General features: G+C 57.3%; 1 protein-coding gene across 1 annotated transcript; it reads right to left on the reverse strand.

The window, feature by feature from the left end:
- Positions 1-379: 379 nt before the first annotated feature.
- SHISA8 (shisa family member 8) lies at positions 380-10,207 on the reverse strand. Its single transcript, XM_057389233.1, has 4 exons — positions 9,377-10,207; positions 2,117-2,241; positions 1,873-2,013; positions 380-1,363 (listed from the first exon to the last, which is right to left on the reverse strand). Exons 1-4 carry the CDS (start codon positions 9,922-9,924, stop codon positions 1,050-1,052), a joined length of 1,128 nt encoding a protein of 375 aa, XP_057245216.1. The 5' UTR covers positions 9,925-10,207; the 3' UTR covers positions 380-1,049.
- Positions 10,208-13,165: the final 2,958 nt, after the last annotated feature.

The following is a 13,165-nucleotide window of genomic DNA, read 5'->3' on the forward strand; positions in this document are numbered from 1 at the left end:
CTTAGGCAGAGGTGAGCTTGAAAAGTCCTTTAGAGATGTAAAATCTCAGAGGTGCCGCAGGAAGCTGTCAGTCCTTTGCCCGGATAACCTGGAGACCAGAACTGTACCACTTGCAATGGAAGACRGTCCCTGAGTGGAGGAAGTGTGGTGTCTCCATGCTCCTTTGGAAGAAAATCAAGAGGATGATGGCTTAAGAGAGCAAAGCAAGGTGGAGCTGGGCCAGAAGCCTGCAATTTTAGGAGCTTCTCTCTGGGAGGAAGGCTGTTACCTGACCTTGCTTTAGAACAATGTCCTTTTGCTCTGTCTCCTTGTTTCTGTGCTCCCCCTGGTAAAACTCTGTCAGAACCATTAAACTTCAGACAGAGGAGATCTGTTTTTTGTGTAGCTGSTCGAAGGGTTTTGCAGTTGGCCCTGGAAGCTGTGTTCCCACCATGTCCCCCATCGCGGGGGGTTCCCCAGGCCCTCCAGGAGAGTGGGCTTTGTGCCCTGCTGCCCCTGGGGAAGGTGCTGCCGTTTTGTGAGCAATGTGAACTCCCCCAGCCAATCCAGAGCAAGGCCATACAGTTCAATGTGTTATTTATTGACAAGGTGGAGGCTGGGGCAGTGGGGAAGGGAGGAGGCTGGGGAAGGAAAGGGGGTGCTTGGGCTTTGCTGGCAGAGTGGGGATGGTGCTTTGAGTCCATTGCTCTTCCCTCCCCCTAGTCAGAGGAGCCAGGTGGGGGTGCCTGGCCCCAGCAGGATCTGTTCTCAGTCCAGCATTGGCCCCCATCCCCTGAGCAGGGTACTGCTCTGCCCGTGTGCCCTCAGCTCARCCTCTTCCGGGGGTGTTCTGAGAATGCCTGAAACTTGTTGCCCGGCTGAGTCCCAGTGCCTCCTCGATGGTGAAGTGCAGTGGCAGTCCTCACCCCTGGGGCAGGAAGGATGCCGTCTCCCGCTCTGGCTGGCATCGCAGTTTGTGTGGGCCCTATGATGCTCTTCTCCGATGGACTGCCCCCAATGGCAGCAACTCCCAGGTGAGGGGCAGCCCCCGTCCCCGATGGCGCTGGCTGTCAGACGGTGACCTCAGTTTTGCTGTTGGTGGCGAGGTGCCGGGAGTGCTGCCCGTAGAGCGCGGTGGAGGGGCCGAAGGCCTCGGGCGGCCCCTCAGGGCGCAGGGTGGCCAGGCCCGGCCGGCGGGGGCCACGATGAGGGCCCCCCTCCCAGCCCCCCGGGAAGGCCAGAGCCCCTGGCACCTTGGGGCCCTTGGCCTTGGGCAGGGGGCAGCTCTCGGCCAGCACCCCCGTCTCAGGTGGGAAGGGCAGTGTGCTGGCAGGGGGTGGCTCCAGCCCCGCATACCGCCTGTAGAAGTCCTCGGTGGCACTCTCTGTGGGGACAGCAATGCAGTGTCACCCCTCCAGAGACACCCCTTTCTGCTGGCATGGGGGGGTCAAGGGAGGGTACAGTGGTGGAGAAGGCTGGGATGAGGCCGTAGGAGGGATTCTGGGTGCTGATTAACCGGGAGGGGATATTAGCAATGAATTGACTAGGTAGGCTTTTGGAAGATCCTGGGCACCAGTTGTTGGGCAGTGCAGTGTGTCCATGTGGATCCTCAACTCTGATGGGGTTGGCAGTGCTTCAGGTCTGTGTGGGATCCTGGGTGTCTGGGAAGTGCAGTGGATCCATGGGGGACCCTGGGCACTGGCTGGGCAGCACAGCAGGCTGGTGGAGTGGTAGAGGGGCTGCAGAGTTTCTGCTGTGAGCATTGGGGAAACTGGGATGTTTGTCCTGTCTCTGCCCCTTTGTAAACCCATGCCCCTCCCCACTTGTCTTTTGGGGTCAACAGGGTCCATGCCCCCAGCCACCATCCCACCCCCCCATGGCAGTAGCACTCACCTCCAACCTTGAGAGTGGTGTAGGAAGTGTAGTCTGGAGCTGATAGGGCCAGGCTACTGGCCAGCGGCAGGCGCTTGCCATGGCTGTGGGGCCGCCCCAGTGAGGGGTCAATGGCCACTGCGTTGTTCAGGGGTGGCTTGTCTGGAGGGGCAGAGATGGGTAGGGCTCAGCTGCAGGCTGTGCCCTCCCACTGCCTTTATTCATTCAAGAGAACTTACTTTTCYCCACCGCTCTAGCACCTTACCTGTGCTGTTTCTGGGGGGCCCCCGGGCCAGCCCCTCGCCCAGTGGGACCTGCACACCCCCCATGAGGCTGTCCATGTTCTCAGAGGGGCTGTGGCCTGGCTGCTTCAGCAGATCTGTCAGTGTCCTGGAGAGGGGGTGAAGGGCTGTTAGAACAATATCCTGCTTCCCTGGGAACCCTCATGCATCCCAGCCCTAAACTCCACTCTTTGAAGGAAGAGGCAGGCAGCCTGGGGCTAGGAAAGAGACACTGGGAGCAAAACCAATCCAGTTTTTGCTGCGGGGGCTAGCTAACACCTAATTGGGATTTGGCTAGCTAACATCCTCTAACACCTAATTGGGATCAGGCTCGGGCTAAGCCCTCTCAGAGCCAGGGGCATCAATGGGTAAAAGTGGTGAGGGAGGTGGATGGCTTGGAGCAGATTGCAAAGTTACGATGAACTGAGACAGAGGAAACTAATCTGATGGAAACTGGTGCAACACTTCTGGGATGTTCCCCTGGAGCAAGACCCTGAAGGAACAGGGGCGAGGAGGCAATACCTCTACTTGGGTCCCTTCAAAACAGAGAAGACCCCAAAGAAGGAATTAGAGGGGCCACTTGTGCCCCTTCAGGGAAGGAAATAAATAGTGGCAGCCTCTGGCGCAGGCGCTGTCCATGCATAACACCCTCCTTGCAAGTAACAGCATTAAACATTAACCACTATTACATAAGATAGAGCTCTATTTCGTTTAACATTCATGGACAGAGATGCTGCAGTCCCACCACTGTGCGCTGGCAATGCCAGAGCGAGGCATGCTGGCGATGCCGTAACAGGGCACACTGGACATGCCAGAGTGGAGGACAGCAGCAGTGCTGGAGCAGGACACTCTGGACATGGCAGAGAGAGGCACAGCAGCAGTGCTGGAGCAGGGCACACCAGCAGTTACAGAGGGAGCGCATTGGCAATGCTGGAGCAGGACATACCTATGTGCCACTGCAGCCTTTGGCAGCAAGTCCCARGATGGGATGGGATGCTCCTGATGGTGCAGGGCTTTGTCATGAGAAGACACACCATTCTGCCTGCAGAGACCATGACTGCAAGAGTGCAAGGGTGTCCACTCGAGCTTTTTTTGGCTCGTTAATCCCCAGCTCACTGTCAGCATGCCTCGCTCCTCGAAGGCTGTGGCTGGCTCACAGACGCACACCGTGAGCTGTGGCAGGAGCTGACGGTTAGCAAGTGGTTGGATGATAAAACAGCAGCTTAAACTCAACATGCATAAATGCAAAATGAAGTGGGGGGAATAATCCTGACTTGGTAGCTGTGTCAGCTCATGGCACCGGACTGTTCAAAAACCTAGCAAACGTGGGGTGCGGAATTGCTAGGAAAAGAGGTGAGAACAAGGGGGAAAGCAGTGTATTGTGTTTGGGGGATGCGTATAGTTGTGGGRCCCTGAGGGAGCCTTTTCCCTCCCATTTTGGATCCAGTCAACATCACTGCCCCTGGGACAGGGGCAAGAGCAAAGCTACAAGGAAGGATCACTTGCCCTGTGGGTTAATTTCACATCATTCTTGGGAAGCTTTGGGTAACAATCATTCTGGGATCACATAATCTCCAGATGGGCCAAGAGAACCCTGATAAAGCTGAAGAACTTGAAATGAGCAAGGAACAAACCCTGGCAGCTGACCAGCTGGAAGGCAGCTTGGCGGAAAGGGCCTGGGGATCCTGGTGGCCACCAAGTTGACCATGAGCCAGCAGAATGTCCTTGGGACAAAGACACTGGATGGGCTCTGGATCTGCATTAGCCAGCRTTGCTAGCAGGTCTGAGGAAGGTGATCCTTCCTCTCTGCTCGGCACTGGTAAAGCCACACCTGTAGTGCTGGCTCCAGCTCAGTGCAAGAGAAGCACGAATGTAYAGGAGAGAGTCCAGGAAAGGCATACAAAAAGGGGACTGGAGCATCTTTTATATGAGGAGAGGCTGCGAGAGCTGGGACTATTCAACATGGAGAAGAGAAGGCTGTGAGGGATCTTGTCAATGTACATGAGTATCTGAAGGGAGGGTGCAACAAGGACAGCGCCAAGCTGACAAGAGGTGAGAAGTGCAAACAGAAACAGGAAATACTGTTTAAACAGGAGAAACAACATTTTTTTTTCATGCAGGAGTGGTTAAATGCTTGACCAGCCCGGCTGGTCTCCATCCTGCAGCTATGGAAACCCTGCACCTCCCCAGGAACCCTCCTGCAGCGAACTGACCCAACCAGGGTTCAAGCTACASATGCTGCACTCAGAGAAGCTCAGGGCACAAGGCTGGGTGGGTGGTGGCCAATGCCCAGGCAGGGCAGGGGGAGGCAGATGCCCTGAGGCCATGGGTGTGGGCTGTCAACTCAGGGAGCTGCCACCCTGTCAGCTCTCCCCTTCCCTGGGGTGCACTGCTCACCAGCCCCTCCCCACTGGACACTGCCTGCCCTTGCCTGTCCCCGGGGCCAGCGCTCAAACAGGCTTRTTTCAACAGGAAGTTCAATGCGATTTGACCTATTTTTTAAATTATTTTTTCTTTTCCTCGGGTCTATTTATGAAGCTTGAGCAATGCTTTATCTATGACTTCTCTCCACACAAATCTGTCAATGCTCTTTCTCATAAACATGCCCTCCGTGCTGACTGCCTGGTGCATGCGGACCAYAACTATTAACAACAATGGCTCGAGCAGCAATTAATGAGCTATTTTGCTAAGATGAGAACCGTGCACAAGTCCCCAGCACCAGCAACACTTGGATTCACCCTCCCCTTGCACCATGAGTGGTGCCCCTGGCCATGGTTGCCAGTAGGGTTCTCAGGGGCCACACCCTTCCCTGGCTCATCCCCAGGCATTGCAGTGCAAGGAAGGTTGATATGGAGGGTAACACTACAGAGGAGCTGTTGTGTCACTGAACATAGTCTTGGGGGTTTTATGAGCCTCAGTCTGGTCCCGTGGCTGTGGGGCTTGAGGGAGGTCAGGCCACATCTTCCTAGGTCACCTGGTGGCCTGTGGCACCAAGATGGATCTGGAATGCAGATGGAAGAAGGGAATGGAGAGCAAATAGCTTTAGCTCTGCACKCTTCATCTGCAAAAAGTCCAGATGAATGGCACCACTGAGACTTCCATCCACTGTAGCCGTGGATGGAGAGTATGTGAGACCATTTGTGAGGGTGACTTTGTCGCCCAGTTTGCTTGAGTACAGCATCAACTGGGCAGGCGTGCAGCCACCTCCACCTCAAGCCTAGTTCTGCCAAAGGGCACAAACAAGATGCCCCAAACCAGCCTAGTGCAAACTCTGACACCAAACACAGAGGCAGATCCAGGAGCAATACTGATGGAGGTGAAGAGAGCTTCACAGCAGAAGCCATACATGAAGCACTCAGTTCTCCTGAGCTGTCTCCAAGAAATGTGCCTCTGCGGGAGCAGGATCCTGACCTGGCACAGCCATCCAGCCCAGGGGCTGACTCACTTTTGAGAGGTCGGACTCCCACACCTGACAAGCCCAACAGGAGAGAGACTGTAATTCCTGGCAAGGGGGCAGGGAGCAATGGGAGGAGACAGGATCACAGCCTCCAGAAGAGATGACGGAATGATAGGATGAAGTGATACTGCCCTGAGCTGGAGTGAACCCTTGGAGGGGACATAGAATACAGCAGCCACTGGATGAGCAGAGTGATGAGGTTTGGAGCAGAGGCGCAGCATTGCAGSAGGCACAGAGCATACTGCAGCTGCAGGTGGGCATTCTGGCTGTTCACACCACTGCTGCACCTAGTGAGAGCCTCAACTTCACCTCTCAAGGGAGACATTTCCCCCAGGTCACAGTGTGTCTGCTTGGGGCAGGGGTGCCTATCCATGCAACTGAGCAGCCCAGGAACTGTGGGACACCTGCCCAGCAGGGCTGGAACAGTCAGGGATGCTCAGGAAGGTGTAGAGTTAGCAAGGTGTCTTCTCAAAATTGGAGTTGTAGCAAGTGGGCATTGGAGCTTAGGYAAAGTGGAAGTGAGCCTCCCCAGACATTATATTTGGTCTAAAGACATATCTCCAGGTCTCCTTCCCTGCTGGAGATGGATCCCCTTCCGTCCCCCAGACAGCCAGGGCAATACATGACAGYATACCGTGCTGCCTGCAAAAACTTTTTCTAGGTCTTCACCACTACCTGCTACCATGGACATCGACTGTAGGCATGGCCCCAGACTGGAGCATTGCCAGAGAAACACCCAGCACAGTTGGATGCACAGTGGGGCCAAATTTGGGGGCCCCAAAAACCCTAGGAGGCTGCTCCTTGCCCAATTCTTCCCAGCTATAACTTTGCAATTGCCAGCCAGGAGAGGTGGGAGAGGTCCAGGGCATGTGCTTGCTCTCATGCAATGGGCACAGACAGATCCTGGAGGGCCCAAGAACCCAACGTCCCTGGAGATCCGGGGACTGAAGAAAAACACAGGCAGGCGTTCCTGACTCAACACGGGGTTTGGCCAGGCTGAGCGAGTGCCGGGGACAGATGCCAAGCCTGAGCCGAGCAGGAAGGAGAGGGGATTGCGGGAGCTGCCATAAGGCCCTGTAGGAAGAAGGCAGATGAGGACAGGAGGACAAACCAGGTAGCTTGCACACACCTGAGCACGCACTTCCCTGGGTGGACTAGCAGCCAAACCCATGAAGAGACAAAGACATGTTGGGGGTGGCCAAGGTGTGGGGGTCTCAGGACAAGCTGGACACAGACTCAGATGTCTCCACAGGGGAGGAACTAATGGGCTTTCTGCACCTGATCACTCTTCCTGCATTTGGACCAGGACCAGAACCATGACAAACAACATCTGGAGGTGCAGAAGTGGTTGACCTTACCTCCCACGCGAGGAACCTACAAGCGGAATGGTGGGAGCCATCCAGAGCAGCACACAGTGCTCCCCAGGACCGGAAAAACCCCAGCAAGAGGCAGGGATAGGAATGGAAACCAAGACGTGTGTGCAACAGGGAGCTGGCCCAAGGCCATGATGCAGTGCCCAAGGAGCAAATGAGAAGCTCCTACCTGAGGCACCAGGAGAGAGGCAAGGTGGCACTGCCCATGCCTTGGGCCATGCGTACGTACTGTGGCAAGGCTRGCAGAAATAGCCCTGCTGTCTCAGAGGCACCAAGACAAAACATATTCCTCCAGRTGCCCAGGTGTGCAGTGGAATGGAGGTGACAGCGTCCCTTTTTGGATGCCGATGCCATATACCCAGCCTCTGGCACCGTCTCCATCAGCCCAGCACCCAGGAAGTCGTGTCAGCCTAGTGCCTTGCCTGGTTCCTGGGGCTCTGCACCTGATGCACCACTTCTGCCCTGCCAGGGCTTGCCAGTCACCATCCCTGTAGAACCAGAGCTGCTCACAGCTTGCACAGACGGACACAGGGCACAGAAGAGAGCAGGACTTCTCCTGACTTCTGGAGTGATGGAGGTGCCCTTCTGATTTAGTCCCACAAAAGCAGGTGAGGAAAACCCTCCTTCTCCCGATCTGGATGCTAGTGCCCAAAAGATATGTGGCTTTAGAGACAACAGGCACCTATCTCTCCAAATTCATGGGGAAAATTCARGCTTGCACGAGTGAGAGAGAGAGGGAAACCAGGGGAAACACATGGCTCCAGCAGCGCAGAATTGAGGCTACCCACAGAAAACAGCCCCCGGTGAGTGGCAGCAGTCCCACCAGCATCTGGTGATGGGAGAAGGCAATACCCAATGGCAGGGGATGAGGACACAGGTCTGGGTGTCCCAGGGTCTGACCCCTCCCTAAGCACAGTATCTCCTTCCCAGGAGGTGGGGGGGATGACCAAAAAAAGATGCAGCGGCAGGCGAGTGGAAGGGGAGTCAGGAGACTGGCGGAGGCCGTATTGATCCTGTCAAGGTGCCAACACTTCCTCAGGCAATGCGGGGGGAGGCGCGGACACATAGCAGCACACAGCCAGGCTCTCTGCCAAGGTGGGAGCATAGCATGGATCCCCCCAAAACTGCCTCTTGTGTCTCRGAAAGGTCCTGTGACCCTCCTCCATGCCCCAGTATGACCCTCCTCCAACCAGGGGTGGTCAGCCTCTGCTCCCCAGGTGGGTGCAAGAAATAGGGTGGGTCTGGGGATGAGGTACTGCAGATTTGGATTTGGGGTGCAGCACCCAATGGCTGCCTAAGTCCCAAATGGGCAGGGGAAGAAGAGTGCCCTGGGGAAGGAGAGAGTGTCGGTGGCTGGAGATTGCAATCAGGACAGCTCCCTGATCATCCCAACAAATAATTTCCACCAGCCCTGCTTTTTCTTTCTTTAAAAGCTAAAATCCCTTAACAAAATGTCATGAAAATGGGTTTTCTCTCCAGGCTCGATGTCCTCACTGCGAAGATGCAAAGTAGAGCCCCAAAATGGGCAGAGAAGCATGTATTAGCAGCAGGAGGGAGAGGGAAGATGCGCTCACACAGCCACGGCAGCAGCACAGAGTTGGGGGAGACGCAAGTGGTCTCCAGTACAAAGTGTCTGACATGTTGACCTTTCYCCCACCAGCCCTGTGCTCAGCCCCAGGAACAGGCTGAAAAGCCAGGGCTTGGAGCCACAGGGCATGGGGTCCAGGAAGAAGCTGCCCAACTTTCTGMTGGAGGGTGAGCTCCAGGGGGCGTAGAGTGTGGATGCTCCCTGCAAAGGTGGTGTCCCACTCTGGTGCACAGAGCAGACACCAGGGCACAGCCATGCGCACACACACACGCGTGTGCACGTGTGCACACATGCACCCGAAATTGCGGCAGCAGCCACGGTGGAACTGTCATTGCCACCTCCTCTCCCCCAGCACTGCCAGCAAGACTGAGACCAAGGAGACTGCAGTCCAGAGTCATCCCACGTTTAATCAGACTTGGTCTCACCTTCGTTGGACATTGGAAGCGACAGATTCGTTAGGGGAAAAGCCTTATCCTTTAGCTCACATGTCACCCACCCCACTGGCTGGTGGGCTGGCACTCCTGAGTCAGGGACATGCCTCCTCAAGAGACAGAGCAGGTCATCTTGACAGGAGATGGGTGTACGACCACCCCTTCTCATGGAGGCTTTCCTGGCTGCCAGCCTTCCCTGCCAGGACAGGTTAGTGGGCTGCAGCCATCCAACCCCCTGTGTCTCACTATGCTAGGACAGGGATTCTAGGGATAACCTCACCTTCTCGGCAGTGTCAAGGTGAAGCCAGGGCTCAGTCTACGCAACGGGCTAGGAACATGAACTACCACCCATGGGGAGATGAAGCAGGGAAGGTGGGGCGACCAGACCCCTTTACCTGGAGACGGTCATCTCTGTCTGGGGACCCTGTGCCCTCTCCAGGCCCAGCTTGGTGAAGATGCCCACCAGCACCATGATGGCCACCACGCCGCAGATGATGTAGACGATCATGTTGGTCTTGTCACGAGTGGGGTCCTCGGGGGTCTCGTCCACCCGGGCAGGCGGCTGGCCCGTGTTGACCCAGTTGGGGGTGTCGTAGTTGGAGCAGCCACTCTGGTCCAGCCGCCCGGGCTTGAACTGGCAGCAGAAGCGATACCCGCAGGTCCCGCAGCAGTACTGGTAGATGCCGGCGTTGCAGTTGAACGGCGGGTCCCACTGCCCCATCACGTCGTAGTACCCGCGGCAGCGGTCCCCCCCCGGTGGTGCCGCTCCGGTGGGAGCGGGAGCCGTGGTCTCCGGTGGCGGTGCCTGGCTGCTGTTCCTGTTCTCCCCGGGTCCCCCGGTGCTGGGCTCGCCGCTCCACACCCGGCCCGGCTCCAGCAGCACCAGGCAGCAGATACCCACGACGTAGCTCGGCTCCATCCGCCCGCGGCTCCGGAGGGCCATCCGGGCGAGGAGGCGAGTTAGAGCTGCTCGTCCGGGACCGGCCGCATGGCCGCCGAAGAGCCTCGATGGAGGAGAAACGGGATGGGAAGAAGGGGGGYGTAATGAAGGAAAGACAAAAAAAGGGTGAAAAAAAGAAGAGGGTAAAAAAAAAGTGCGAGGGGGCTTACCCCCTCCCCGTTTCTCCCCAGATCGTTCGACGGGCAGAGATTCAGAGCAGGGGGCGAGGCGGGCGGCATGGGAGAACCGCCGCCTCCCGCCGGCCGGAGAGGGAACGCGGCGGCGGGCGGCGGGAGCGGGCGGGCGGGCCGGGCGCCGGCGGCCGCCCCATCCCCGCGCCTCTGCCCGCGCCTCCCGGCACCGCGCTCCGCCGAGGAGACAGGGAGGAGAGAGGAGGAAAAAGCAGCAAAAGCCCTTCGCACCAGGGCGGGAGGAGCAGGAGGAGCAGGAGGAGCAGGAGGAGGAGGAGGAGGAGGAGTGCGGGGGAGAGAGGGAGGGAGCCGGCGCGGCCAGCAAGGCGCGGGGGGCTCGGCTCCCCCGCCGCCTGACAGCCTCCCGAGGAAACCAGAGAAGGTCCTTCACCGAGTCCTCTGCCAGGCTTCCCGCCGCCACCGGGCGGCAGGACACCCACCCTCCCCGTCGGGCAGCCGCTACGGGCGGCCGGGCACGCGTGGCAGCAGTCGCACGCTGCCCTCCTGCCGCCGAGCACCACCAGCCCCCGCCACGGCACCTCCTGTCGCCCAGACGGGAGCTGCGGGGCYGTAGGATGTGACTTAGTGGTACAGGAGGGGTGCGCTGGGGAAACAGAGCCTCTGGGGTGGTGGGGTGCCCTCCTGCAGCCCCTCGTCGAGGGGATACTCAGGGAAGAGAACAGSAGTTCCAGTCCTCTGTGAACATCAGAGCATCCTCCAAGGAGACCTGTCCCCCCAGAGGAGGGCGRGACTGCAGGATGAGTGAAGTGGGACACTACTGGGACACCCCTAGAAAGTCATCCTCCACAGAGCCACGATGATTTTCAGCCAGGCTGGCCCCGTGTTTATACTTCGAAGTTTAGAATCTCTGGGTGATGTGCACCCACTGCTCTGGTCTCTGGCTGGTGCCAGCCATAAAGGTTATTTATTCATCGTCACTGGCGGYTTCTCTTCCCAGAGGGGCACGATTTGCTTTTCCTGCTCTGGGGCCATTGCGGCAACAGCAGGGTGGGGCAAACCGAGGGGCCATCGGGCCCCTTGCCCATCACTAACATGTTGTGCGGCCTCTAACAAGGGTGGAAGGGGTGAGGGGCAGTGACATATGGGAGCTGTGGCTGCAGCCTCATCGTCTCCAGACAGACCTAAATCCTGTACCAGGGAAGGTCAACAAATCTGGCATCTCCAACTGTGTTCTTGGGCATATATTCCCTCCATGCTCCATGAGAGAGAAGATGAATAATGCCTCGTCCTGTTTGCCCTGTTGGTGCTCTAGCCTGGGGGATGTGGCTGCCATTGGACTGCACAATGCTGGCATAGGAGACCCCAGCCCCCAGGCAAGTGGTGATACAGAAAGACATTGTAAGGATGGACGTGGGATTAAGCAGGTCAGGCAGGCTCAGCACTCTCTGACAGGTGCCTCCTTCGGCCAACACTTGAAGTCCCTTGGATGAGCTTGTCCTCAAGACCCATGCCTTGCCTGCCATACCAGAGGTGGCAGACTGAGGGTCTCACATGGGATGAAACACTCCAACATCATTTTGCCTGTGCATCATGGCAATCCAAGATTTCAGGCTGGAGCTTTGCGCAAACAGCTTTCCACCGCAGCAAGGGTGAAACACTGGTGTCTTTTGCTGGGGGATGGATTTAGAGGATAAAATACCCATTCCCCAGTCACCAAGCCTGAGTCCTGCAGGACCCTGGTCGCTTCCCATCTGGAGTCTGGCAACAGTCAAAGACATTGAAAACATGGATAAGAAGAGCAGCTGGAGCCCGGGACATGTCCGATCGGCCCCCAGTGCCTCAGCCTAATAGAGATCTATTAGGTAAGATAGCTTGGAACCTCCAGAGCTTCCTGAAAGAGATAAAAAGCTAGTGAGGCGGAAGAAAACTGCTGTCTCCAAAAGCCACAGTTGCCCTGCATCTCGGAGGGCTCTCTGATGAAAGGCCTATTCGTCTGGAAGTTGCAGACATGGGGGTCGTTACCACTAATAGCCGACAGCAGTATCGGCCTTGAGAGAAGCTGCGCAAGCAAAGTTTGCTGCTGCCCAGGTAATGCCAGCAATCGTTTCCCAGGCACCGGGTGATTGCTCCCGACGTGTGTGTGGCAGAGTCGCCCCGGGGGCTCGGAGAGTTTAACAGACTGTTAACAGGCAGAGCGAAAAACTGGCCAAAATCGGGGAGTTTGCTGAAAAATGGTTGCCTGGCGTGACCTGGGAGAAAGGGAACGGTTTTAAGGCGGGGGGGGGGGGGGGGGGAGCGTTAGGAATGGATGTTTACTGAGTGTGAAGCAGCCGATTTAAAGGGTCTCTGGAAGCGAGGAGGGAGGAAAAGCCGCTTGCAGGCGTTAGCTGCGTGCATCAGCCCAGAAGGAAACCAAACCCAAGGGCATGGTGTAGAGGAGCACCCGCCCGGCACGTCCCCGGCGCGCAGGGCCGGCCGGGGCTGGCTCCGTGCAGTGCTGGCACCAGGGGCTGCAGCCCGCAGCCCCGCTGAGCCGTCAGCTCATCTTTGTCAAATAAGTGACCCAGCCACTAGCTGCATCCCCAAAGGGAGGGGTTGTGAGAGGGAAATCCTGTAGCCTGGTACCTACGCTCTCACCAGCCCTGGGAAGCAGCGGCAGGACCCGCAGGAAAATTCAGGTCAGCAGGGACCTCCGGAGAAAAAGCAAAGGACGTTCTTGCAACATCCGCGGGCACTTCTAGGGATGGGGATTTGGGATAAGAGTTCCGTTAGGCTTTGGCCACCAGCCCCGGAGGATGTCACGGAAATATTCCCTGTAGTGACAATGCCACCCGGACTGCAGAAGGGTGTCTCTCTGCGCCTGAAGAAATAGGATATACGGGCGGTTCAACACCGAGAGGGGAGGAATACGCTGAGTGCTGACACTGTAAACAGATTGTTTCTGGCAGGGCATGGTGATCTGGAGAAGATCCTCTCTGTCACAGCCAGAGAGCCCGACAGACCCAGATTTCTTCTGATCATGGAGGTGCAAGCCTAGCAGAGCTGCCAGGCTCTTACCCAAGGAGGAGGGAGCTGTCACCATCACCAAGGTG

Source organism: Malurus melanocephalus, unplaced genomic scaffold, assembly GCF_030028575.1.
Source record: "Malurus melanocephalus ecotype Western Australia unplaced genomic scaffold, MMel_1.1 scaffold_17, whole genome shotgun sequence".
NCBI classification, from domain to species: Eukaryota; Metazoa; Chordata; class Aves; order Passeriformes; family Maluridae; genus Malurus; species Malurus melanocephalus.